The 21,098-nt window shown below is 36.3% G+C and overlaps 5 protein-coding genes across 8 annotated transcripts; 3 read left to right on the top strand and 2 right to left on the bottom strand.

Moving 5' to 3' along the window:
• Positions 1-2,769: 2,769 nt before the first annotated feature.
• LOC116158669 (ubiquinone biosynthesis O-methyltransferase, mitochondrial-like) lies at positions 2,770-4,040 on the bottom strand. Of its 3 annotated transcripts, XR_004142789.1 has the most exons (5): positions 3,960-4,040; positions 3,746-3,819; positions 3,547-3,694; positions 3,060-3,491; positions 2,770-3,005 (listed from the first exon to the last, which is right to left on the bottom strand). XR_004142789.1 is itself a non-coding variant. In XM_031471492.1 (4 exons), the coding sequence occupies exons 2-4, from the start codon at positions 3,763-3,765 to the stop codon at positions 2,890-2,892; spliced, it is 771 nt and encodes a 256-aa protein (XP_031327352.1). In that variant the 5' UTR covers positions 3,766-3,819; positions 3,960-4,040; the 3' UTR covers positions 2,770-2,889. The 3 variants fall into 3 exon arrangements, 2 of the variants coding, with proteins under 2 accessions (XP_031327352.1, XP_031327353.1); XM_031471492.1 differs by having other exon boundaries at positions 3,060-3,694; XM_031471493.1 differs by lacking the exon at positions 3,960-4,040 and having other exon boundaries at positions 3,060-3,694; positions 3,746-3,914.
• A 2,564-nt stretch (positions 4,041-6,604) lies between these two features.
• LOC116158666 (eukaryotic initiation factor 4A-III) lies at positions 6,605-8,254 on the top strand. The gene is made up of 4 exons (XM_031471488.1): positions 6,605-6,923; positions 6,976-7,311; positions 7,362-7,584; positions 7,633-8,254. Exons 1-4 carry the CDS (start codon positions 6,788-6,790, stop codon positions 8,138-8,140), a joined length of 1,203 nt encoding a protein of 400 aa, XP_031327348.1. The 5' UTR covers positions 6,605-6,787; the 3' UTR covers positions 8,141-8,254.
• A 120-nt stretch (positions 8,255-8,374) lies between these two features.
• On the top strand, positions 8,375-9,879 carry LOC116158668 (complex I intermediate-associated protein 30, mitochondrial). The gene is made up of 3 exons (XM_031471491.1): positions 8,375-9,333; positions 9,388-9,573; positions 9,627-9,879. The coding sequence occupies exons 1-3, from the start codon at positions 8,851-8,853 to the stop codon at positions 9,849-9,851; spliced, it is 894 nt and encodes a 297-aa protein (XP_031327351.1). The 5' UTR covers positions 8,375-8,850; the 3' UTR covers positions 9,852-9,879.
• A 2,521-nt stretch (positions 9,880-12,400) lies between these two features.
• Positions 12,401-13,744, top strand: LOC116158667 (probable cardiolipin synthase (CMP-forming)). The gene is made up of 5 exons (XM_031471489.1): positions 12,401-12,881; positions 12,928-13,065; positions 13,117-13,332; positions 13,382-13,542; positions 13,586-13,744. Exons 1-5 carry the CDS (start codon positions 12,522-12,524, stop codon positions 13,680-13,682), a joined length of 972 nt encoding a protein of 323 aa, XP_031327349.1. The 5' UTR covers positions 12,401-12,521; the 3' UTR covers positions 13,683-13,744.
• On the bottom strand, positions 13,669-21,062 carry LOC116158664 (DNA repair protein complementing XP-C cells homolog). Of its 2 annotated transcripts, XM_031471486.1 has the most exons (7): positions 20,866-21,062; positions 17,646-19,637; positions 17,360-17,601; positions 17,087-17,312; positions 16,871-17,039; positions 16,666-16,820; positions 13,669-13,963 (listed from the first exon to the last, which is right to left on the bottom strand). In XM_031471486.1, the coding sequence occupies exons 2-7, from the start codon at positions 19,626-19,628 to the stop codon at positions 13,736-13,738; spliced, it is 3,003 nt and encodes a 1,000-aa protein (XP_031327346.1). In that variant the 5' UTR covers positions 19,629-19,637; positions 20,866-21,062; the 3' UTR covers positions 13,669-13,735. The 2 variants fall into 2 exon arrangements, with proteins under 2 accessions (XP_031327346.1, XP_031327347.1); XM_031471487.1 differs by lacking the exon at positions 20,866-21,062 and having other exon boundaries at positions 17,646-19,650.
• Between the last annotated feature and the right edge of the window lie 36 nt (positions 21,063-21,098).

The raw sequence follows: 21,098 nt of genomic DNA, 5'->3' as shown, positions 1-21,098 counted from the left end.
CAACTTAGTGTTTTTACCCATCGGGTTCGTTTCGTCTATTTTAAAATTGTTCAATTACCAGCAATTGATGAGCTCTTACAAGAAATTGTTTTCTTTGAGCTTCTCTCTCTTAAAATAGCAAATCAGAGAAGAAGTTTTATGTATGTCAGTGTTTACCTTTACGATGATTTGAAATGAGTATAGGTGTAAACAATGGAAAGCTACATTGAAATAGACGGCAGTTCCAACGATTATACCTATTTGCCATTTTAAGTCTGGTGCTTAAAAGTTATAATGCTTATAAATGATAGCTCGTAATTTGTGCACAAAAACTTGACCTGGAATTATATATACATATTTGCAGAGCTCAAAAATTACAATTGTTTGTCATTGAAATCTCTTAACTAACTCGTGTATAAAGTTTTATTTGCAATAGGTAAATCCAGGCAATAGGGGGCTAAATGTACGTATATAATTGTTTGCTGAGATTAACGGGAACTATTTTTAGGTAATCTGCTCTTGTTCAGTTACTGTCGTTTGCACTGGTTGTTAGCGTATTTTCCTCAAAGTGAAAAATCGCTATTGGCTGCACTTTGACGTCCGTCCGTCTGTTCGTCACACGTACTCCTAAACCACTGAACCGATTTTGGCGATATAGGACTCATTTGAAAGGACTTGGTGCAAGGATTCCGGGCATACCCATTTTTTTTGTTTTGCGCATGCGCAGTTGGTTTAACGCAGGTGCAATACTAAATTTTTTATTTATGAAAGCCTTTAAATGAAATTTTATACAGTTGCAAAATTTGGTTTTGCGCATGCGCAGTGTCAAAAATTTGGTTTAACGCATGTGCAAGGTAACTTTTTTAGTGTATGTATTTGTATACGCTCCACTATTTTTCATTAAACTGTATAGACTTCGATGATAGGCGGCTCATTTGAAAGAGAATGGAGTAAGGATCTCGTGCCTACCGGTATTTTTTCCTGGTCCTAGCATTAATATTATTAAAAACGCTCTCGTCATTTATTTTGCATAATGGCTTTTTTTTCCTTTCAGCAGTGGGTCAACGTTTATCACTCAATGTTGCAGTTAATTTATCAATACTCCAATTTTTGGATGCTACCCTAAAATTTGAGAAGAATTAGGTTACAAAAACGAACATGGGTCTGGGCACGCGTAGTAATTGTGGTACGTGTATTTAGTCTAATCCCATTGCGTATGCGAAATAGTGATTTCAGCTACACCTACAAGGAACGTAAGTATAGTGCCATTGTTTAAAAAATATTTCAACAATGGTAGCGTGTTAAGGTTCGGTGAAGTTGTTTTATTTAATTTGACTTTAGACCTTTATTCGAGGTGCCTACATACAACATTTCATTTAAATAGCTTAGCAAATAAAATAATCGGATTGCGCATGCGCAAAACAATTTTTTTGATTCAGCATTAGTTCTACCTTTATTTGAGGTGACTATACCATAGGCAGGGAAACCGCAATATATTTTTTCGCGAAGGATCCACGAAGTCTGTTTCCCTATGGTGCGTTCAATCTGGTACACACGGTATACGACAAATAAAAAAAATTGATTGCGCAAATACAAAAGTTATCGTGCACAACTGCACACGGACAAACAGACAGATAGCATTACAAAATTATAAATGATCGCAAGGATCATTAATAAACGGCAAAAGTGTACAATTATGGTACTTACATGAAAAAAATTGTTATTTCACCATAACTTTTTCCGTAGGGGGTACAGAAAGAATTCCTTTCTTGGTACAATCCTCGACACCATAACGAACCAAATAGCGAAAAAAGTGAAACAATAGCTCATAAGACAAAGCACTAGTAGCCATTGAACCGCTGTGCGGACGGACAGACGGGCGGACAAAGTGGTAACAATACCGCATTTTTTTTTTAATTTTTGTGGATATGCACTAAAAAAGGGCGCTATGGCATTGGACCGCAAGACATTAGGACGCGGACATTGGACCGCAGAAATTGGGACCCGGACATTAGAACGCAAGGATCATGTAGATCACCTTACAAAGTAGAGATTAAGTCGCAGGTAGGACAATAAAAGGTAAAACTAAATTAAACCGATGTTATTTTACTTATTTCATCTGTGTATCGTGTATGCGCTCTAACATCTAGTCCTAGCCTAGGATCTGTGTTCTAATGTCCGCATCCTAAAATGACGGCGGCCTAATGCTGGGTCACCCCAAAAAAGGATTACTTATGTTCAAACCCAACTTATGTGTACCACTGTTTTCTGAAATTTTAACTCAAGATGCCTTTTGTACAAAACAAATTGAAAACACGACACGTCAAGGAATGAATCGTGGTTGTACCAGAGTCTTTAGAGCTACTTTATTTTGCTATTATGGTTAGTTATGGACTTATGGTGTCGAGGCTGGCACCAAGAAAGGAATGTTTTCTGTGCCTCTTACAAAAGACAGTTGGCATCAAATGATCTATTTTTTGGCGTCTTAACATTTTACAGATTTACCGTTTATTTGGGCTTAGAAATTGTATACTTGCTCTACTATAGCGATCATCTTGAATCAAAGAAACTCGAAATTTGATTGAGAAAACGGTTAAATGCGTTGATAGAGAAAAATAAAATTGCTTCTGGGGGAAATCGCGGTCATTTGGGCACTTTTTGAAAAAAAACAGGTTGCGCATGCGCAAACTCAACTTTCTTATTTATAAATGTTTTTTTTTCTAAAATTTTAACAGAATTTATTAACGTACATTAAAAAATAAAAAAAGGTCCAATAAAATTATACGCATCTACAGGTTTAGGTACATTGTTTATTTATATAACAGTTATAAGTAGGCGTAGATACATACAAAAATTATATGGTATAAAATAATAGAAATTGGAAACAAGTTTCAGAGATTACACTTTAATTTATCGATTTTTAATTGCATGTAAAGCATAAATATGATTGTTGTTCAAAGTCCAGGACCATTTTTTCTTCATCCAATTAAGGTTAATGCCTCGAATTTCGACGGTCCTACAATTATCTGAAAAACAACATAATTAAACGTAACTATAAATAACCAAATTTATGCAATTACGTTTATTTAAAATTTCCTGAGTGTCTTCGGGCCTAATTAATTGGTCCCACTTACGTGTGCCGCGTGGAATAATGTTTAGAATGCCTTGACCGATTATCACATTTTGTATCCACGACATCCACGTTTTATTGAATGTGGTTATTATTAACGATCCTTCCGGCTTTAGGCATCGCAGGCAAGCTTCCAGGAAGGCCTCCTTCTCGACGACGCACTCTAAAACGTCCGATGCGATGACGGCGTCGTAGATTTCGACATTTTTCTCGGCGTAATCTTCCACTGTACTTGTGAAGTACTCTAAATTTGATAAAGACTTATCTAGTTGAGCGTGTCGTTTAGCTGCACTTATTACATCACTTGAAGGATCTATGCCATGAACCCTGCCTCCCAGTTTCGCAAGCGACTCTGTTAAAATTCCTCCACCGCAGCTTACATCTAAAATGACAGTACCTTCAAGCACTTTCGTTGTATTAATTAGTGTCGTTTTCACTTTATGTGTTGTAATTAAGCTGCCTACGATAAACGGTACTCTTAGATTGTTTAAATTATGCAAAAGTATTTGTCGGCCGGTTACATTCCACCTTTCTTCTAATTTTTGTTTAATTTGATCTGTCTCTTCCGGCTTCTCCGTTAAGTTTCTTTAACAATAAAGTAATAAACGTTTAATATCACTCAATACAAGCGGTTACCTTTGAGAGACTTCCGACATATCGCTAGCATAAACGCGCACAACTTGAAAATGAATAGGCACTTAGTACGGGTCCTGAAACAAACTTGAAAATGGAGAAAACAGTCATGCATATCATCTTATCATGTATTCATGTATGTGATAATAACTGTACTTTGATAATATTTGTTTCTATAATTATGTTATCGCAAAATAACTATTTATGGAAGACTTACGTCTTTCGTTGTTAACTTCATTTAAATAAATTGTTTATTCGTCATTAGGTTTTATCTAGGTACTGCAACATAGTAAAAGTGAGATAATTATATACACCTAATAACATCTCTACTTAAAATTGTCACAGGTAATTAAGTTAATATCGTGTGCAACAAAAATAAACTAATTTACAACCGTGCGCAATTACTTATACCTACCATAAAAATGAAATAGGTACTTTACTAAGGAAACGATTGCGAAATGTTATGTTGCCATAAATCTCAATGAGGTAGGTCTTGCCTTTTTGCATTGTAGGGACATTATACCGATGTAGCTTTTCAAAATCTTAAACAATTTGCCTTTGTCCAACTCATTGTCTAGCATTTAGCGTGAACCATATACATGTATGTGGTATTATTAGTAACAAAAATTAACAGATGAAACAATCATTCCTCAATGCGGAATTGTATACCGATTTAAAAAGTCACTCTTATTCTTATATTTTTTGGAAATCCAAATGTTAAAAATTCGTATTGCCGAAAACAAGAAGAGTGTACAGCTTTAACTACTTTAAACACAATCTTTGATTGATGATTTCCGATTGAAAGGTATTGCTTTCCTAAAACCTGATTCACTCCATCTTTATGGAGTATTTCCAGTCAGGATTCATTTTCAAATTTTAGCCTTTACCTATTTGCTTTATCGTTTTTGAAAGTGTTATAAATAGTTATTTATGTCGTATTAAGGGCATAATAGTGATGTTTATATTCTCGAGGGCCTATGGCTCGAGAGCTTTTTAGTCGCCCGAGAACATAGACGTCAGTTTATGCCCGTGGTACATACGCAATTTTATGTTTGATCGATTGACGATTATGCGTGGTTCGAATTTGTTAATGTGATTGAAAGCATCCAAACGTCAAACGTAATTTTAAATAATACAATTCATCGTGAATGAGCAAGAAGTTCCAGAAACTATACGAAATAATCTTGTGATTTAGTAGGTATTGACAATTAATAATTGACGTTTCTAATTTTCAATGGCCTGCAAATATTTGTTTGTTTTGTCATTAAGTATAAATGAGTGGTGATGGTGATACTTAATGCCCTAGGGCATAAAGTGGTACTTTATGCCCGCGTATCACAGATATAAAATGTGCTATTATAGGTTAGTAAGGCATAAATTATATTTTTATCCACTCGTATGTGCGTTCTAGAACTGGGATATACTTAAATGCGATACTTTGCTAGTTTTTATATAACGTCCGTAACGCCTTCAAAATTGCCAACGGTTACGAGTACGGTACGAGAATTATTCTATTACCCATCGACCTATTTTGCATGAGGGAGTCCAAATACTCGTATAAACGGTTCTGTTTTTTTTGCAGGAGTAGCTGGTGCGCACAGGTATAGTACCTGTGTATCATCAGAAGAGAAAAAATGCTGCCACTGCTTTTCACCTGTGAGGAGTTAGAAGTAGCCTACTTGAACGAAAGTTTGCGACGCAACGCACGAGAAAAGGAGAATGAGTCAATTAAGAGAGCGAAGACATTCTTGAACCGCCTTGTCACCTTAAACGTTTCAGTTCTAACTTTTTGGGCCTCCCAAAGGAGTATTAGCAGCTTGACGATTTTCAGCGTTCGTGCGTCAATGGCTTCAGAAAAAGTTCAAATGGCTTTTTCATGGCAGGAATAAAAAATTCCCAATTGAGTTTAATGTGTATAGATGGACCAGACTTTTGGTATATCCATCACACAACATTCAGCCACTGCTCGCTGTCCCGAAGGGTGACCATATAACTCTTCGGTCTTAGTAAAACAGCCCGGAACATATACCTCTTGCAAGGAGGGGATCGGATCTGAGGGTTTCCTCCCAGATCCGCCCGTGTCCAAGGCTGCCTCGACTCCTCCACTCATCCCAATCACTTAGCCATATGGAAGTCTTCCGAGCCTCTTCATTGATAAAAAATGAATTCGCTTAATGTTATTCTTTTGTTTTTATTATCATAACGTCTAAACGTCAAATTTTCGCTTCTTGAACAGTTTTGAACTTTTATTTCTCGTCACATAATGGCTCGTTTGGGTTACACTAATGCAGATGATATTTAAAATAACAAAGTTGATGGCTACTTCCAGTAGTTGCGAAAGTGGTGCCATCTTGAAAATATTTTAGTTCAATTCATCATGTGCGAAAATCCTTAAGCAACTTTCTCCATATCTTTCTAACTGACGTTCGTCCAGAATGACCCTGTATAAGTATAAAGAAACATTTTTGCTTTGTAAAAGAAGAAGCGCGTTGTAGGGAAAGTAATATTACGTTTTTGAATATTGTCAGGTGGAGCATTATACACTACAGCATTTTTAAATGTCCCCAAAGAAAGAAATCAAACGGAATCAAGTCGGAGTCGGGGTGGCCATTCTACAGCATCCCCTCTGCAAATCATTTACCAGAATATCGTCTAGCTAGAGAATAATGTAGTGGACCCTTTTTTGCTGAAAGTTTAAACATTTTCTTTATCTAGCAACACGTCTCCATTGTCGCGCATTTTATGACTCTGCAAATATTGTGTGATCAGAGGTTCTATCACTTCTTCTGTATTGGATTTTAATATAATTCGCCTGTTACATTTCCTGCAGTAACACCGTTTTGAAATGAAAGCCCTGTATATTACAGCATCAGGCAACTCGCAATACACGTGCAATGTTGCTATTCCTCTGTACCGCGTGGAAATGGCAACCTGTATCCGATAAAAAAAACTGAAAAACAAAATGGCGTTCTAGGTCAGTAAACGCGGAAAACGAAATTTGTTCTCGTTCCATTTTATTGAAATAATTAACAAAGTTTATAAAAAATGGCTAAACAACGTGCAGGAACCCTGGAAGATCTCTCCAATGTGGAATTTGAGACGAGCGAGGGGGTCGACGTTATTGATAAGTTTAAGAATATGGGTCTACGAGAAGAGTTAATGCGCGGTATTTTTGCATATGGTAAGTGAATGTAACCTAAAGAACGAATTTTGAAACCCATTTCTCGGTACAGGTTTTGAAAAACCGTCTGCAATTCAACAACGTGCGATTAAACCGATAATGAAAGGTCGAGATGTAATTGCTCAAGCACAGTCCGGTACAGGCAAAACGGCTACATTTGCAATTTCAATCTTGCAATCCCTCGATTTAACCATGCGTGAAACGCAAGTGCTTTGTTTATCACCGACACGCGAATTGGCCGTGCAGATTCAAAAGGTAATATTGGCCTTGGGTGATTTTATGAATGTACAATGTCACGCCTGTATCGGTGGTACAAATCTGGGTGAGGATATTAGAAAACTTGATTATGGTCAGCATGTCGTGAGCGGTACGCCGGGACGTGTGTATGGTAAGATCACCTTATAATGTAGGTACAATTTTATAAGTGCATACTTTCAGATATGATCCGTAGACGGGCTTTACGTACACGGGCTGTTAAAATGTTGGTACTGGATGAAGCTGATGAAATGTTGAACAAGGGCTTTAAGGAACAAATTTATGATGTTTATCGCTTTTTGCCTCCATCCACTCAGGTTGTATTAATTTCGGCCACTCTTCCACATGAAATTCTAGAAATTACCTCCAAATTTATGACGGACCCAATTCGCATATTGGTCAAACGGTAACCCTAACTTAAATGTCGTTGCACACTGCTAATTGATAATTTTAGTGATGAGTTGACACTGGAAGGTATAAAACAGTTCTTTGTCGCTGTGGAACGAGAAGAGTGGAAATTTGACACCCTCTGTGACTTGTATGATACACTCACAATTACGCAGGCCGTTATCTTCTGCAACACTAAGCGTAAGGTCGATTGGTTAACCGAAAAAATGCGCGAAGCGAACTTTACCGTAAGCTCAATGCATGGTGACATGCCACAAAAAGAACGTGACGCCATTATGAAAGAGTTTCGTTCTGGACAAAGTCGGGTCTTGATAACAACTGATGTTTGGGCTCGAGGTATTGACGTACAACAAGTGAGCTTAGTTATTAACTACGATTTGCCTAACAATCGTGAACTGTACATTCATCGTATTGGACGTTCGGGGCGATTTGGTCGAAAGGGTGTGGCCATTAATTTCGTTAAATCTGACGATATAAGGATTTTGAGAGATATTGAGCAATATTACTCGACACAAATTGATGAAATGCCTATGAATGTGGCAGATCTCATATAATTTTTTGGTAAAGATAATTTATTTTATTTTCTGTATTGTTTTTTTTTTATAATGTAATTAGGGTGCACAGTTATTTTTCTTGTATTCATCAAAATAAATAGGATTGTGTATTTTCTGGATGAATATTTTAGCAGTGACTTATGATACATAAGTCTGTATTGATATCGGCACAAAGTAAAAAATTTTCTGCGGCTAGTTCCACCTGCGCATGTGCGATTCTGCCCTTTTAGGTCTAAGAATATGTGTACCAAATTTGGTTCCAATCGGTTTAGCCAGAAATGAAAGTACAGACCCATGAGTAAAAAATAGGAGAGAATATAACAGTGGTGGGAAATAGCATAGCATCCATCTTATTACTTCCTTTGCACTGGTCAGTTATGTCGACTTGACTTGTCATAAAACACAAGGGACACGTTTCCCCCCACTCTAATAGCTTCCTTTATATGATTCCCGTCTCGTGCCCTTTCTCTTATTTTTTACTTACTTTTTGGAAGAACTTTGCAGACCTCTTTAAATCTGGTGTATATTTTATACTATTAAATTAGGAGCTGATAAATGGGAAACTCCGCGAAAAATTAGACAATTGCAGTCGAAAGGGAAAGGTTACACGAATTTCTCTGTATATAATCTGACAAAAGGTAAATTGAGGAAAGGAATGGTTATGAAACACCCTGTATAATGCACATAACCTAATATAAGAAAATTCAAATATGATGAATTTAATATTGACAAAAACACTTAAATGTTGTAAACTAAAATTAAACAATATACAAAAGTTGGAATTAAATATTAGCGCTCCCTTAAACGCGTTTTGGGAACGCGACGAAAAGGGAGGTTATGCAGATAATCGTAAGCTACCTCCGAGAACACAGATGATAAGGGACGGTTTCAAAGAACTAAAGCACGAAATAGCTCTATGGTCGCAGGAAATGAAGGAAAAATTTGAGTGCGATCCAATTTTGGATTACAGAGCCGGTGAAACAGACATCGTTTGGAATTTTGAATCGCCAAATGCATTACAACAATGGGTAATTACGAGCGACAGTGATCATAACGAGGGGCATAGTAAATGTGATTTGGTAGTTAATAAGTATGGCAAGGGACTATTTACGGGTTTCTTAAACACAGACGTGCCTGACGATGGACGTATTAAACGAGCTGGTTATTGCAATATGAGAACTCTAAGAGCAAGGGTAATTGCATGGTGTTATTGTATGTTCGCAAGTTAATGTGTCAATTTTTAGTAGAAATCCTTTAAAAGAGACAGTTACCTAGAGTGGGCTCCATACAATTTACTAGTAATGAAAGTACGAGGCGACGGACGTTCATATATGTTAAATATTACAACAAAGGGTCGATTCGATCTCACATGGAACGATACGTATCACTATGTACTGTACACTCGTGGCGGTCCTTACTGGCAGGTCTCCAAGGTTTAGTAACTCGGGAGTTTTTAAATTTTAAATATATATGGCTATTTTTTTAGATACCGTTTTCAAAATTTTTTTTCACATCCAAAGGACGAATACAAGATAGACAGTATGCAATTCCGCTAAACAGAGTGACTCATTTTGGTATATCAGTGGGTGATAAAATAAAGGGAGGTTTTTCTTTAGAAATCGATTATATTGGATTAGAGTACAATCCAAATCACACAGAGGAATTTGCGTATGAAATGTACCAAACTGAGAAGTTCATTGTTGCAACTTAATTAAAGTTATAACTGAGTGTCCTATTTATTTTTCATATTTTAATTTATTTTAGCCAAGAACGAGTATGTAATGTGTCACTTAATTTGTAATTACCCTCATCTTGGTGATGGATCAGCCCTTTCTTTGTTGTTAACTTAAATAGCACTTTCATTATTATTGATACTTATAAAATCATCATTGATGTTATTATAATTATGAATCTCCTTTGAAAGATATTTGCTAAGGCGAAATTAACTTTTATTTAAATTGTTTATTTTTAAGGTGTTTGAAAAATGAAAATTGCTATTATTTCTTTCCGCCACTGTACAGGACAAGATTTCATTGGTGGGAAAGCTGTAGAATATTTCCCTATTGATGAGCAAAAAACTAAATAGTGTTGGACGTGCAAGTTTGAATATAAATCTTCATTTAAGACTAATTTCATTGGGAAAACGGTAAACCACATGATGTTGGATGACCAGGTACTGAATGTTGTAATCTTTCTATCTGCGACTGGAAAATTTTGCTGCAGTGTTGACAAAGTACACAACTTTGATTTGATTTTTTGTTGAAATATTTCGGTAAGTACATGATATTTATTTCAAAACGGAGTATGTAAAGTTGTCTATTATAACGCACATCTTCTATCAGTAGGTACCTAATATATATACCGGTTATGAATGATAAAGACACATTATAGGTAATATCCTATAATTTTATTCAATAGTAATATCATTGTATTTATAAACATAAAAATACAATGGTAATATGTATGCACAGCTACAGATATTTGCTGGGGGACTTGATGTATTGTGGGCTGCCTATCATTACCATTTAATTTTCGCGTTCTTTTAAGTCTTTCTTCCCAAATATGAAATAATTTATCTATAAATGAAGTTGAAAGAATTTCCAAAATTGCTATAAGTTCGTAATGTTAATATCTAGGCAATAACACAAGGAAAATTTGTTTCCTTTTTTCTATTTCAAAATATAGCAAAATTCAATGTAGTTCAACGTATCAACTCGTTTACATTTGTACCTTCACTATTTTCGGTAATAATTAAATTTACCAAATCACAATCTGCCTACCCTGATCTTTCAGAACCGTATTTTCAGAAAAAGACAGAGGTACAATGGAAATGAGTTTTTGGTTTTGTATATAATTTCTGTGGTTTTGGACGTTTTGGTACAGTCTCTTGTAAAAGTAATGTCCCTCGGATACCTACCACTGTAGCATAGGCAACCAACATCCCAGCCGCCTAGTCCAAGTTGGATTTGCGGGTGTGCGAGGTAGTTATCTAATGCGGTTCATTTTCAGCAGATATTCCCATTTAGCCAAACTAAATACTAGTTAGTAGAATAAAAGTGAATGCCATCGATTTATTAGCTCAAAGGATCTGCGCTGCATATCCTTGGCTTGGTGCAGTAAACATTTTTACATTTCTTACAATTGGTTTGGTGCGTTTTAAATTTGCAAATAGTTTAGCTAGAGACTATTAAGACAAAATAATGGCCTTTCACTTTTTAATTTTTTGAGTAGGTTTTCTTCTAACGAAATAAAGGTGATATTCTTGTCCTTTAATGACATTGAAATTCCAGTGTCATTAATAATTACTTGCGAGTAGGTCTCCTCATGGAATGCGATTAATTGCCCTACAAGTGCACTGTGCAACAATACCTTTCTTTTGTAACTAGCATCAGAAATTAAATGATATGCATTTGTGATACTTGGTCGTGGTTGATTTAATATCGAATTTAGTTTAGGAGAGCTTTTACGTTGCATATTTTTGAGTAGGTAGGCATATTATAAGGATATTTAGTCCAGGTTATACATATATTTTTTGACAAAAAAATTAGTTACCAGTTAAACCGGCTTTTTCATGCAGGTGAAATGATTAGAAATTAGGGAAAAATAATTAAAACAGCTGAATTTTTCCGCGGGTGTCATCCCGGGGTTTGAAAGAAGTGGGAGGTGGTAGTTACAAAAGGAACGGCATTGTCGCGCTTCCAGTGCAGATAATCGCATTCCATTAGGAGGCCCGAGTAATTAATAATGAGACATCAATTTCAATGTCAGTATAAAACGATAAAATCATCACATTTATTTTGTTAGAAGAAAATCTACTCGAAAAAATTAAAAGTAAAAGGTCATTATTTTAGCTAAACTATTTCCAAATTTAAAACGCACCAAACCAATTGAAAGAAATGTAAAAATTTCTATTGTATTAAACCAAGGATAGATTAAAGCAGCGCAGATCTTTTGAGCTAATAAATGCCATTCATTTTCATTCTACTTACTTATTTTTAGTTTGGCAAAGTGGGAATACCTGCTGAAAACGAACCGCATTAGATACCTACCTACCTCCCACACCCGCAAATCCAACTTGAACTAGTCGGCTGGGATGTTGGTTGCCTATGCTACAGTGGTAGGTATCCGAGGGACATTACTTTTACAAGAGACTGTACATTGAATTTTGGTTTTTTTTTCATGCCGAAAATTTGAAACGGCCAACTTCACGGGAGCATTATACATTCGGGACTTTTAACAGTTGGAACATTTATTAAATGGGAAATGTATCACGTGTGGACAGTGGGTTGTGGAAGTGGAATAGAAATGTGGGGTTGAGAAAATTGTAAACAAATTGTCTTTTTATTTGGTTTATAATAAATTAAAGAGTTAAAATTTAGCTATGAATAGCTTAAAATCATTTAGTATATTACATCGTTTTTTTGAAACACGTCTACGTGGTTGCTGTGATATGGTTTTTATTAGTTATAACCCTAAAGTAAATTTCACATACTTTCATATGAACAAATATCTGCAGAAGCATCAGCGTTTCAAATTCCAGACCCTCTGCACGGTACATGACAAAGGCCGGCCTCCTTTTGATAGCAAAAATGTGAAGAAGGAAATACAATCTTACATAAGGCAGAAGCAAATCAAGCTTAAAGCGACCGAGCAAAGGATCAAAGTTTGCGGAGAAACTCTACGAAAAGACTTTGTAGACACAAAAAATAAGGTTAAAGAGAAAGTTGAAGAGGTCATAGAGGTCGGTAAACAGTCGGTAGATTCAAAATTTATCCCGATTATTGCAGAGAGAAAACATCTATACTATTCCTAACTTTCTGTGCGTTTCGCGAATTTTGCTGTCGCCTTATTTAGGTTTGCTGATTGTGCAAGCGGAGTTCCACTTTGCGCTAGCTCTTCTCGGGGTAGCTGCAGTGACTGACTTAGTAAGTACATTATATAATTGCACTTGTATTATGTAATGTGTACATATAAAGTTAGATGGCTGGATTGCGAGAACATGGGCCAGCCAATCATCAATAATGGGTAGTTTTTTAGATCCAATGGCTGATAAGGTTTTAATAGCCACATTGTTTTTATCTTTAACGTATGCAGATTTAATACCGGTGAGCCTTACTGGTTTAATACTTCTTCGAGACGTCCTTTTGGTAGCTGCTGCACTCGCACTGAGGTACAAGTCACTCTCATCACCGGTAAGTTTTTTTAAGGTAACTTGTCGGTTGTGATGTTTTTAGTTTCTAGCGAACTATGGGAAAACTTTTTGATATTTCACATGCAACTGTGCAAATTAAGCCGACTTTTATCAGTAAAATTAATACAGGAGTTCAACTGGCTCTGGTGGGTTCTACACTGGCAGCTCCGGTTTTTCATTACGTTGGGCATCCATTGCTGCAATCTCTCTGGTAATATCTCTGGGTGGAATGAAATAATAAACCAATATTGTAGGTATATAACTGCAGCCACTACGATTGCAGGAGGACTGAGCTACATATTATCAAAGAATACTTATAAGATAATTAAGAAGAAGAATAATAAAACATGATTTTATTCAGAAAATACTTAAAAAGACAAACATAAAAATCAATAATACCATTTTTAATCTGACTCTGAATTACTGCAAATACGTCGTTTTTTTGTTACAAATTTTGCAGCCTTTTGCTTTCGTTTTTTCCCTTTACTATCGCCTTGTGATGAAGGTTCCCCGTAATCGTACCGTTTTTTTAATCTTTCTCTAATTAGTAAACCCTTAATTAACTTCCTCCAATTTCCGTATACCCGTTTTTCAATCTTTTCAAGCTCTTTCTTCTCTTGCTCTTCTTGATCCTGTAACAAATTGTACAGTAATAAGGTATCATAGAAAAGGAGGAGGGGCTAAAGAACAGATAACAAGTTGTGAATAGCTTTACCCAAGAAGATGCATTAAAAAACTTAGAAAATGTGCCAAATTCTTGACAGAACAGCTTCCTAGCTCAAATTAAGAATCGCGCTTTTGGAAGAGTTGTCACCAGATAAATGGGACACCCCGTACGTATACAAATTAATGAAGTGCTTATTAAGTGGCATTCAAGTACAGTGGCGGCTGGTGATTTCGGAAAGAGGGTGAGCACAAGTAAAATCGTATTTCTACTTTTTTGTTGTAAATAAATTCTTCTATTTTTGAAGTCGGAAAAGACGTTAATGACTTGGTTGTCAAAAATCGGGATAGGCTGGACGAACTTCTTTTCTACGGAAAGGACATTGATGTGTGTAACAATGAATGCATGCGGAGAGTAAACATTTTTTTGATATGTTTTTTTAAATGCTTACGTACGTTTATTAAGGATGGCTGTATCTAGGTATAATATATCTATGGATTTAGAGATTAATAGTGAGACCTCTGGTGGCAGTCCATTGTAATTACTATTGGTGGTCTAAGACCATCATTTGCTTATTTACAATGGCCAAAGTAATCAATATTGTAGTTTTTACGTAAAAACACTGGCAAAAATTTCATTTTCAATCAATGTAATTGCACCTTAAAGAGCAAGGATAGTTTAAAACGTCACATTTTATCACGCTACTTTTAAGAATTTTAAATATGATCAGTGCAATTATGCAACCAACAATAAGAATATGTTAAGAGATCATCGTCTAACGCGTAACATTTCCATTGTGTACAGTGTAATTACACACCTAAAAAATAGGAGATATATCTTTGACACACTCCGCTTTGAATAATTTGCTATCACTGCTAGCAGTGGAATTAGGCTACAAGTAAGCGTCACCTATTAGCGCACACTATACTTTCTCAAACATTTCATTTGTGAACAGTGTAATTGCGCTACTTACGATAAGCATACGCATAGGGACTAGACAATATAGTAAAAACAAGGTTTGGGAAGTGGAACCTGTAACACTGAAAAGGTACGTCGTTTATCTCTATTTTGAAATATCTCATCTATACTTTTTGACTGAATAAGATCTTAATATTTTCTTCTTTCTTCTTCCAACAGTAAAAGCAACAGTAATTTGTCGCTTATTTTGTCGGCTGATAAACGCGCGAAGTTGAGCTTAGAGACGACGCAACCGCCGCCGGCCACGGGTCCTGATGTAAGCGCCCGGCGCGTTTAACGGGCCAAGGAGACCAGCGCCTTAATCGCCGACTTACGACCACGATGACGCGGGTTCGAATCCAAGTGTACGCGTTTTTTTTTTACTTTTTGTTTTATTTTAATTCATAGAAACGATGACAGTTATGATGTTACAGCGGAACATATACTACGAAAGACTTAATTTATACGAATAGCTAGGCGGCTTTGTTGTAGACGAAAATTAGAGGTGGCGGGAAAGGTTTTGGCTTAAAAACGAAAGCAAAATCGTTTTTTTTTTTAAATTATAATTTTTAAGGGCACATTCTGGTACATTCAATGGAAGAAATGTGCCTCTAATTCTCTATCCGATTCAATAAACGCCGTTAAAACAACTTTCCGGAATCGGTAGCATCCACTTTTTACGAATTTCCGCAACTTTCGCCACTTAAAAAATGCACCCTGTTTCGACAAACTGCACGGTTTCATCATTTTTTTCCCAAAACAGCAATTTTTTGCGTAGCGGTACTCTTTGATTACAAGACAGCCATGACAGTTGCCAGAAAACATTCCTCGACTCTTGCGCCGCCCGTGACGACTTTTGGTACTATAGCGGACTCACTTCTCACATGGAAAACAATCTCAAGTTTCGAGACTTCTGTATACGATAGTGTTATTAACTCTGTACAGTCAAGCAACGTTGCTCTTGGTTATTACACGTATTTGAATGGGTAACTACTCAACAATACACCTCATAACCTGCTCGTAAGTCGTAATCCTATTAAAGGTGATGTGCCAGAATCATTCAGCCTTGTGACTAGCGTTAAATTTCACGTGCAGATTATCTGTAGAAATAGTTATTTACATAAAAGTCCGGAAAATGATACATTACTGGCGAGGAAATATTGAAGTGCGGGGCCCCTTTGGGGCCGAGTACTTTAATTTCCGAGTCAGGTAATGTTATTTTACTGACGAGTTTTGTATTAAATTTTACCCGAAATCTTTTTTTAATATAACATTTCAATTTTTATATAGGACTTTTGATTAATGTCAATCTGTCAGTGATGACAGGAGTCATTATAGACATTTGCAAATGTCATAAACGCGGCCGGTAAAGTGACAACCGGTAGGAAACGTAGTCCGCTCTACTTCTGTCATGGAAACTAAAATTTCCTGACAGAAAGTAGTAAGCATGAAAATGAAGGTTTCAGGACGATTTTGGGTAAAAGTTATGGTGCCTATACTAGGGGCCTATTCTCTAACGAGTAACGATATTGTTACATAGCGGTTATCGTTCGGCAATTGGTGATATTTAGTGCGGAATATTATTAGTTTCTAATCACATAATTTGTAATAATCAAAAGTTTTCCAATTCCAACACATACAGGGAGAATTAGCAGGAAGTTTCAGATTCCACTCCTCTCAATTTAACTAACACATACAGCATAAGAATCGTACCTGAAACCAAGCAGCAACTAAAGCTTCGGATTGTTCTTCACATACAACAAATCCATCATAAGTCGGATGGTTCCATCCGGAATGAAAGTCAAATCCTACCACTGCAGGAACACAATCGATTCCCATTTTCCTAGCCACTTTATTTAAGCCCGCCACTAAATCAGAGCTGCAGTTAAGTGGCACAAAGACTCAACAAAGTACTTACACTGTAAGTGCACGGTGCCTTTAGGTAACATGCACGGCTTAAACAACTCGACGTTTCCATAGGCGTTTCGTGGAACAACACCATTCTCAGCAGTGGGGGGAATGTAATCCTCAACTTGCCAAATGCCGAACACTTCGAGAGGAAGATCCGTAATTACCTTACCAGAAAGCTACAAAGACGTGTTTCAAATTTCAAGAGTTGCAACATGGACGTTACCTTATCGTACTTTGGTCTTGCCTTAACAATCTTGTAAGGTTGCTGAGCGGGTTTCACTTGTTTCGCTTCCTTCATCCAGATCTCGCGTGAATGCAAAACATGCACACATTCGCGCGGGTAGACAGGTTCGTTCCGGATGAAACCCACCGGTGGAAGATCGGGAGGGTATAATGCTTCGAATTTAAGCAGATGGCGTTTGAGCACGTACAGCGGGTGATTTTTGTACCTTAAAAGACAATTTCAAAAATACACTTCAAAAGATTAAAAGCTTACTCTGAAATTGTGGACGGTAGCGGTTTATCAAGCTGTAACTGCGCTAATTCCTCATCTTCCTCTTTATCTCTTGCGGTTTTTACTCCCGTGTACGGTTTCAAAGTGGCACTCCACCACTTTGCGTCAACTCTCAGCAGACGAGTGGTTGTGTTCCAATTTGTACAGTAACGCTGCGTTATATCTTTAATGGAGTTGTTATTATTCCATGCAATTACATAGGAAACAGGGTGAGAAGCACGTGACTACAAAAACAAAGTGAACATACACCACTAACTAATTTACCTACGTATAACTGATTCACACAGTGAACTTGGTTTTTTCCAACATCGACGCTGATCCACTTCTCTTCAGCTTCTAAATAAACTTCCACCCACACATCCATACCTTTCGTCGCGTTTTCCGACTCTGGCTGATTCCGTTTAACCTCGATGCGTTTCTTCACTTTGACTTTGTCTTGCTGAAAATCATCGTCGCTGTCGTACTTTTTGTGAATGGGATCCGGTGCGTAATCGCTATCTTCCTCCGACTTTCCTTTCGACTGGCGACTTTTAGCGAGCTTAGATCGACTCGCCTCTTTTTCCTTCTTAATTCGCGTCTTTACTATAGAAACAATTTCATTCTTTACGTCACTGGACTTTGACGCTTTGGATCTGGGTTTCAGTTTATCCTTCAGATTTTGTAAATTTATCAGACGTTGCGTTTTTTCCTCGCGCTCTTCTTCCGAACTCGAAGAATGTGTTTCTCTATAGTTCGGTGTTTTCTTCAGACGTTTGGGGTGATTTTTGGGGCATTGTCTCTTGCTTTCCTTAGATAGGTTTTTTAAGTTGGGTTTGGTGGACTTCTCGGCCTCACTGCTATCATTTGCACCATCCAGTTGGGCCAACTGCCTTTTAGACTGTTTGGGGTTCGTTTTTCCCCTTTGTGTGGTGCTTGATGGTAACTTACTGGTACTTGTTTTCTCTGTGCTTTGTTTCGTACTATTCCCACTACCAACCTTCTCTACTTTATCTGATTTAGCTTTTTTGTTTTCAGTGGTTTTCTTTTCGATCTGTTCTTTTGAGTTCTTCTTTCGTGTAGTGTCTTGTTTGGGTTCATTTTTTTCTGATATTTTGCTAGTAGTTTTGTGATCCGTTTTCACTTCATTTTTATTATTTGCTTTGGTACTTAAAGAATGAAGCTCATTGCTTAATGGTCGAAGTGGTAACACTTGAAAAGACAGTACCAGCCTGCATTGTATGCCAAGTGCACGTAGTATGCATATAAAGATATATGTAAACATTTTCTTATTGTATGCCTGTCTACGTGTCAACTGCAATGTTAACACCTTCTCCAATGACCATTGCTTTGAAACTAATTTTTCGGAAAGATCCATCACTTTATTGTACCAATTTAAAATTTGTTCTAAATATGTTAAATCTGTCCGGTCGGGGGGATAACAATGTTGAGATGGGATGAGAGACAACGCCAAACCAAGTATAGTTTCACTATTTAGATTCTTATTTATATAATTCCCATGAGCAATCCAACACAATAGGTGTACTTTATGAATCAATACTTGATGCTCTTTTTTTATGCGGTTCAAACGCCTTTTTAGTGATGCAAGTAAGTCGACTCCTTTTTTCTTCTTCATTGTATCTGGCAACGAAACCGTAATTTGTATTCCATCCTTTACTAGCGAGGTAGATGGTTTGGTTAGCTTATCTTCAACCTCTTCCCAATCGTTGTCTTCTACTTCCGAACAAGAGTGAAAATCGCTCGAATGTAGCGAGTGATTATCAGTTGGATTATCGACTTGCATTTCACCGAGGGCTAATAAATCTGATATATTATCCGAATGTGGTTTTGCTTTTGCATCTGCTACTTTTTGCTTTGTTTTATAGTTTTGAATAGCTTGCTTCATTTGGTCCAATTTATTTGTATAACTGTGCAATTGATCAAAATTAAGTTTGGAAGTTGTGGGCGTTGGCTCTTGTTCTGGATCACTTTCATCTGAATCCATATCGCTTAGTCTATTCGTACCGGCGAATATATCTTTTTCGATGGATTCAAATGATTGGATCTCTGGCGATTTTTGAATTTGAAAAAATGAGGAATCTAGATCTAGTTTGTCAACTGGCTGCAGATAGTTCTCAATATCACTGTCGCTTGATGAATCTTGAGCGTCCCCCATTTTTTTGTTTTGTTCTACTGCCGATATTTCTTCTGCTATATCCTCATCTTCATCATTGACAATAGCCAATGGCTTTTTCCTTCTTGTGGAACGGCGCATTTTGAAAATCTAAAACCTCCCTCTTTAAGACATTTTGTCTCCAATTTCAAAAATAATTTTTATTAGGAACATCGCAAAACAAATATTGGCACGTTCAAGGCAAGGTTGTTGCATTAGGGATTTGGGGTCGATTACATTTTATGATCCTTTCTTGAGGGCAAACATTTTACTGTTTAATAAAAGCTAAAATACGTGGGCACACTCGAAATTTTTGAAGATAAATCATTTTCAAAAAATTAATTTTTCAAATGTTATTAGCTTATATTTTATAACATGTTTAAAAAATTAATTTTTTGAAAATGATTTAACTTCAAAAATTTCAAGTGTGCTCACGAATGTTTACAAAATTCCATTGTTCAACAATGAACCCAAAAAGATCATGATGATATTTGAATGTACTGAAAGCCCGTTTTACATGAAACTCGAAAGTGAATGTAAAATAACTTCCCGGAAAATTTGCAATTGCAAGTGCAATTTTGCCAATACCAACTTAAAAAATATAGGTTAGATAGAGGTCTCTCATAACTTGTTTTTCTTTTGTTTCTGTGCAGTTGTAATTTTCGCTCACTAAACTGCCTGTACGTCTGTTAACACAATAATTAACATAAAACGCTACATTGATTTTAAATGTCCAATTTTGCAATTGGCAGCCCTAAAATTTTAGCTGAAGGTGATTTATTCACGTCCCAACAGAAAAGTTGAAAGTTAATTCACTTTCAAGAAAAGCACCTACTGCACATGACTAGAATTTCAAACTTTCAGCATTTAAAAGGCGCTTAGCTGTACTCTGAAACTCAAATTTTTTGTTTACAAGGTCAGTAAAACAAAGATAAAACTTAATCGGTCCAGATCCTCGCTTTAAGCATTGTATTAAATATACAATGCTTTAAGTAAGCTGTACAGATTACTTCAGTTCGCTACTGCTAATCATGTACCTACAACTGGTATTGAATCACACTGTATATACGCAATTATTCATAAATCTTTAATAAACAAAATTCGCAAACGATTTGCAGTGGGTAGTTAATTTAAATAAAAATATAATAAACGTATGTAGAATTACAGTGTTTTCTTTATTATATTATAAAGGATGCCCTGTACGGTATTACGGGATCAATTGAATAATTAAAAAGTTAGGTTAGGACCTTGTGAATTGACGTTCATGTTTGTTCTTAATTGTGGTAAAACGCGGGAATATGCGTTACTAACTAAAATAGTACAAAGTAAAATAACTTACGGAAAATTGGAGAAGTTTTATTGAACAAGGAATGTGAAACACAGACTACAAAACTCACTATAAACGTAAACATAGAATGGTGGTTAACATTTCATAGATAATTGTTCATAAAATGGTATAACCTTTGCCTAGGAAACAAAAAAACAAGGTTACCCAAAGAAGAACAAGAATTTCTCATCCGGTAAAAAAACAAATGTCAACAAATTTTGTTGTTTAAGTTTAATTGTACAGCC

The sequence above is a fragment of the Photinus pyralis genome, unplaced genomic scaffold, assembly GCF_008802855.1.
Source record: "Photinus pyralis isolate 1611_PpyrPB1 unplaced genomic scaffold, Ppyr1.3 Ppyr1.4_LG1, whole genome shotgun sequence".
Lineage (NCBI taxonomy): Eukaryota > Metazoa > Arthropoda > Insecta > Coleoptera > Lampyridae > Photinus > Photinus pyralis.
This window is presented reverse-complemented; position numbering and strand designations above follow the sequence as displayed.

Excerpts from the sequence above, each read along its gene's own strand:
- LOC116158666 (XM_031471488.1), top strand. The coding sequence starts at position 6,788 with ATGGCTAAACAACGTGCAGGAACCCTGGAAGATCTCTCCAATGTGGAA. Across the intron at positions 6,924-6,975 it reads GCGCGGTATTTTTGCATATG|GTTTTGAAAAACCGTCTGCA; the intron begins GTAAGTGAATGT and ends TTCTCGGTACAG. Across the intron at positions 7,585-7,632 it reads ATTCGCATATTGGTCAAACG|TGATGAGTTGACACTGGAAG; the intron begins GTAACCCTAACT and ends TGATAATTTTAG.
- LOC116158667 (XM_031471489.1), top strand. The coding sequence starts at position 12,522 with ATGAATAGCTTAAAATCATTTAGTATATTACATCGTTTTTTTGAAACA. Across the intron at positions 12,882-12,927 it reads AAGTTGAAGAGGTCATAGAG|AGAGAAAACATCTATACTAT; the intron begins GTCGGTAAACAG and ends CGATTATTGCAG. Across the intron at positions 13,543-13,585 it reads CCATTGCTGCAATCTCTCTG|GTATATAACTGCAGCCACTA; the intron begins GTAATATCTCTG and ends CCAATATTGTAG.
- LOC116158664 (XM_031471486.1), bottom strand. The coding sequence starts at position 19,628 with ATGCGCCGTTCCACAAGAAGGAAAAAGCCATTGGCTATTGTCAATGAT. Across the intron at positions 17,602-17,645 it reads ACTGTGTGAATCAGTTATAC|TCACGTGCTTCTCACCCTGT; the intron begins GTAGGTAAATTA and ends TTGTTTTTGTAG. Across the intron at positions 16,821-16,870 it reads AGGCACCGTGCACTTACAGT|TGGCGGGCTTAAATAAAGTG; the intron begins GTAAGTACTTTG and ends GCTCTGATTTAG.
- LOC116158669 (XM_031471492.1), bottom strand. The coding sequence starts at position 3,765 with ATGTCGGAAGTCTCTCAAAG. Across the intron at positions 3,695-3,745 it reads ATGTCGGAAGTCTCTCAAAG|AAACTTAACGGAGAAGCCGG; the intron begins GTAACCGCTTGT and ends TTATTGTTAAAG. Across the intron at positions 3,006-3,059 it reads TCAGGAAATTTTAAATAAAC|ATAATTGTAGGACCGTCGAA; the intron begins GTAATTGCATAA and ends GTTGTTTTTCAG.
- LOC116158668 (XM_031471491.1), top strand. The coding sequence starts at position 8,851 with ATGATGAATTTAATATTGACAAAAACACTTAAATGTTGTAAACTAAAA. Across the intron at positions 9,334-9,387 it reads TGAGAACTCTAAGAGCAAGG|AAATCCTTTAAAAGAGACAG; the intron begins GTAATTGCATGG and ends AATTTTTAGTAG. Across the intron at positions 9,574-9,626 it reads CTTACTGGCAGGTCTCCAAG|ATACCGTTTTCAAAATTTTT; the intron begins GTTTAGTAACTC and ends CTATTTTTTTAG.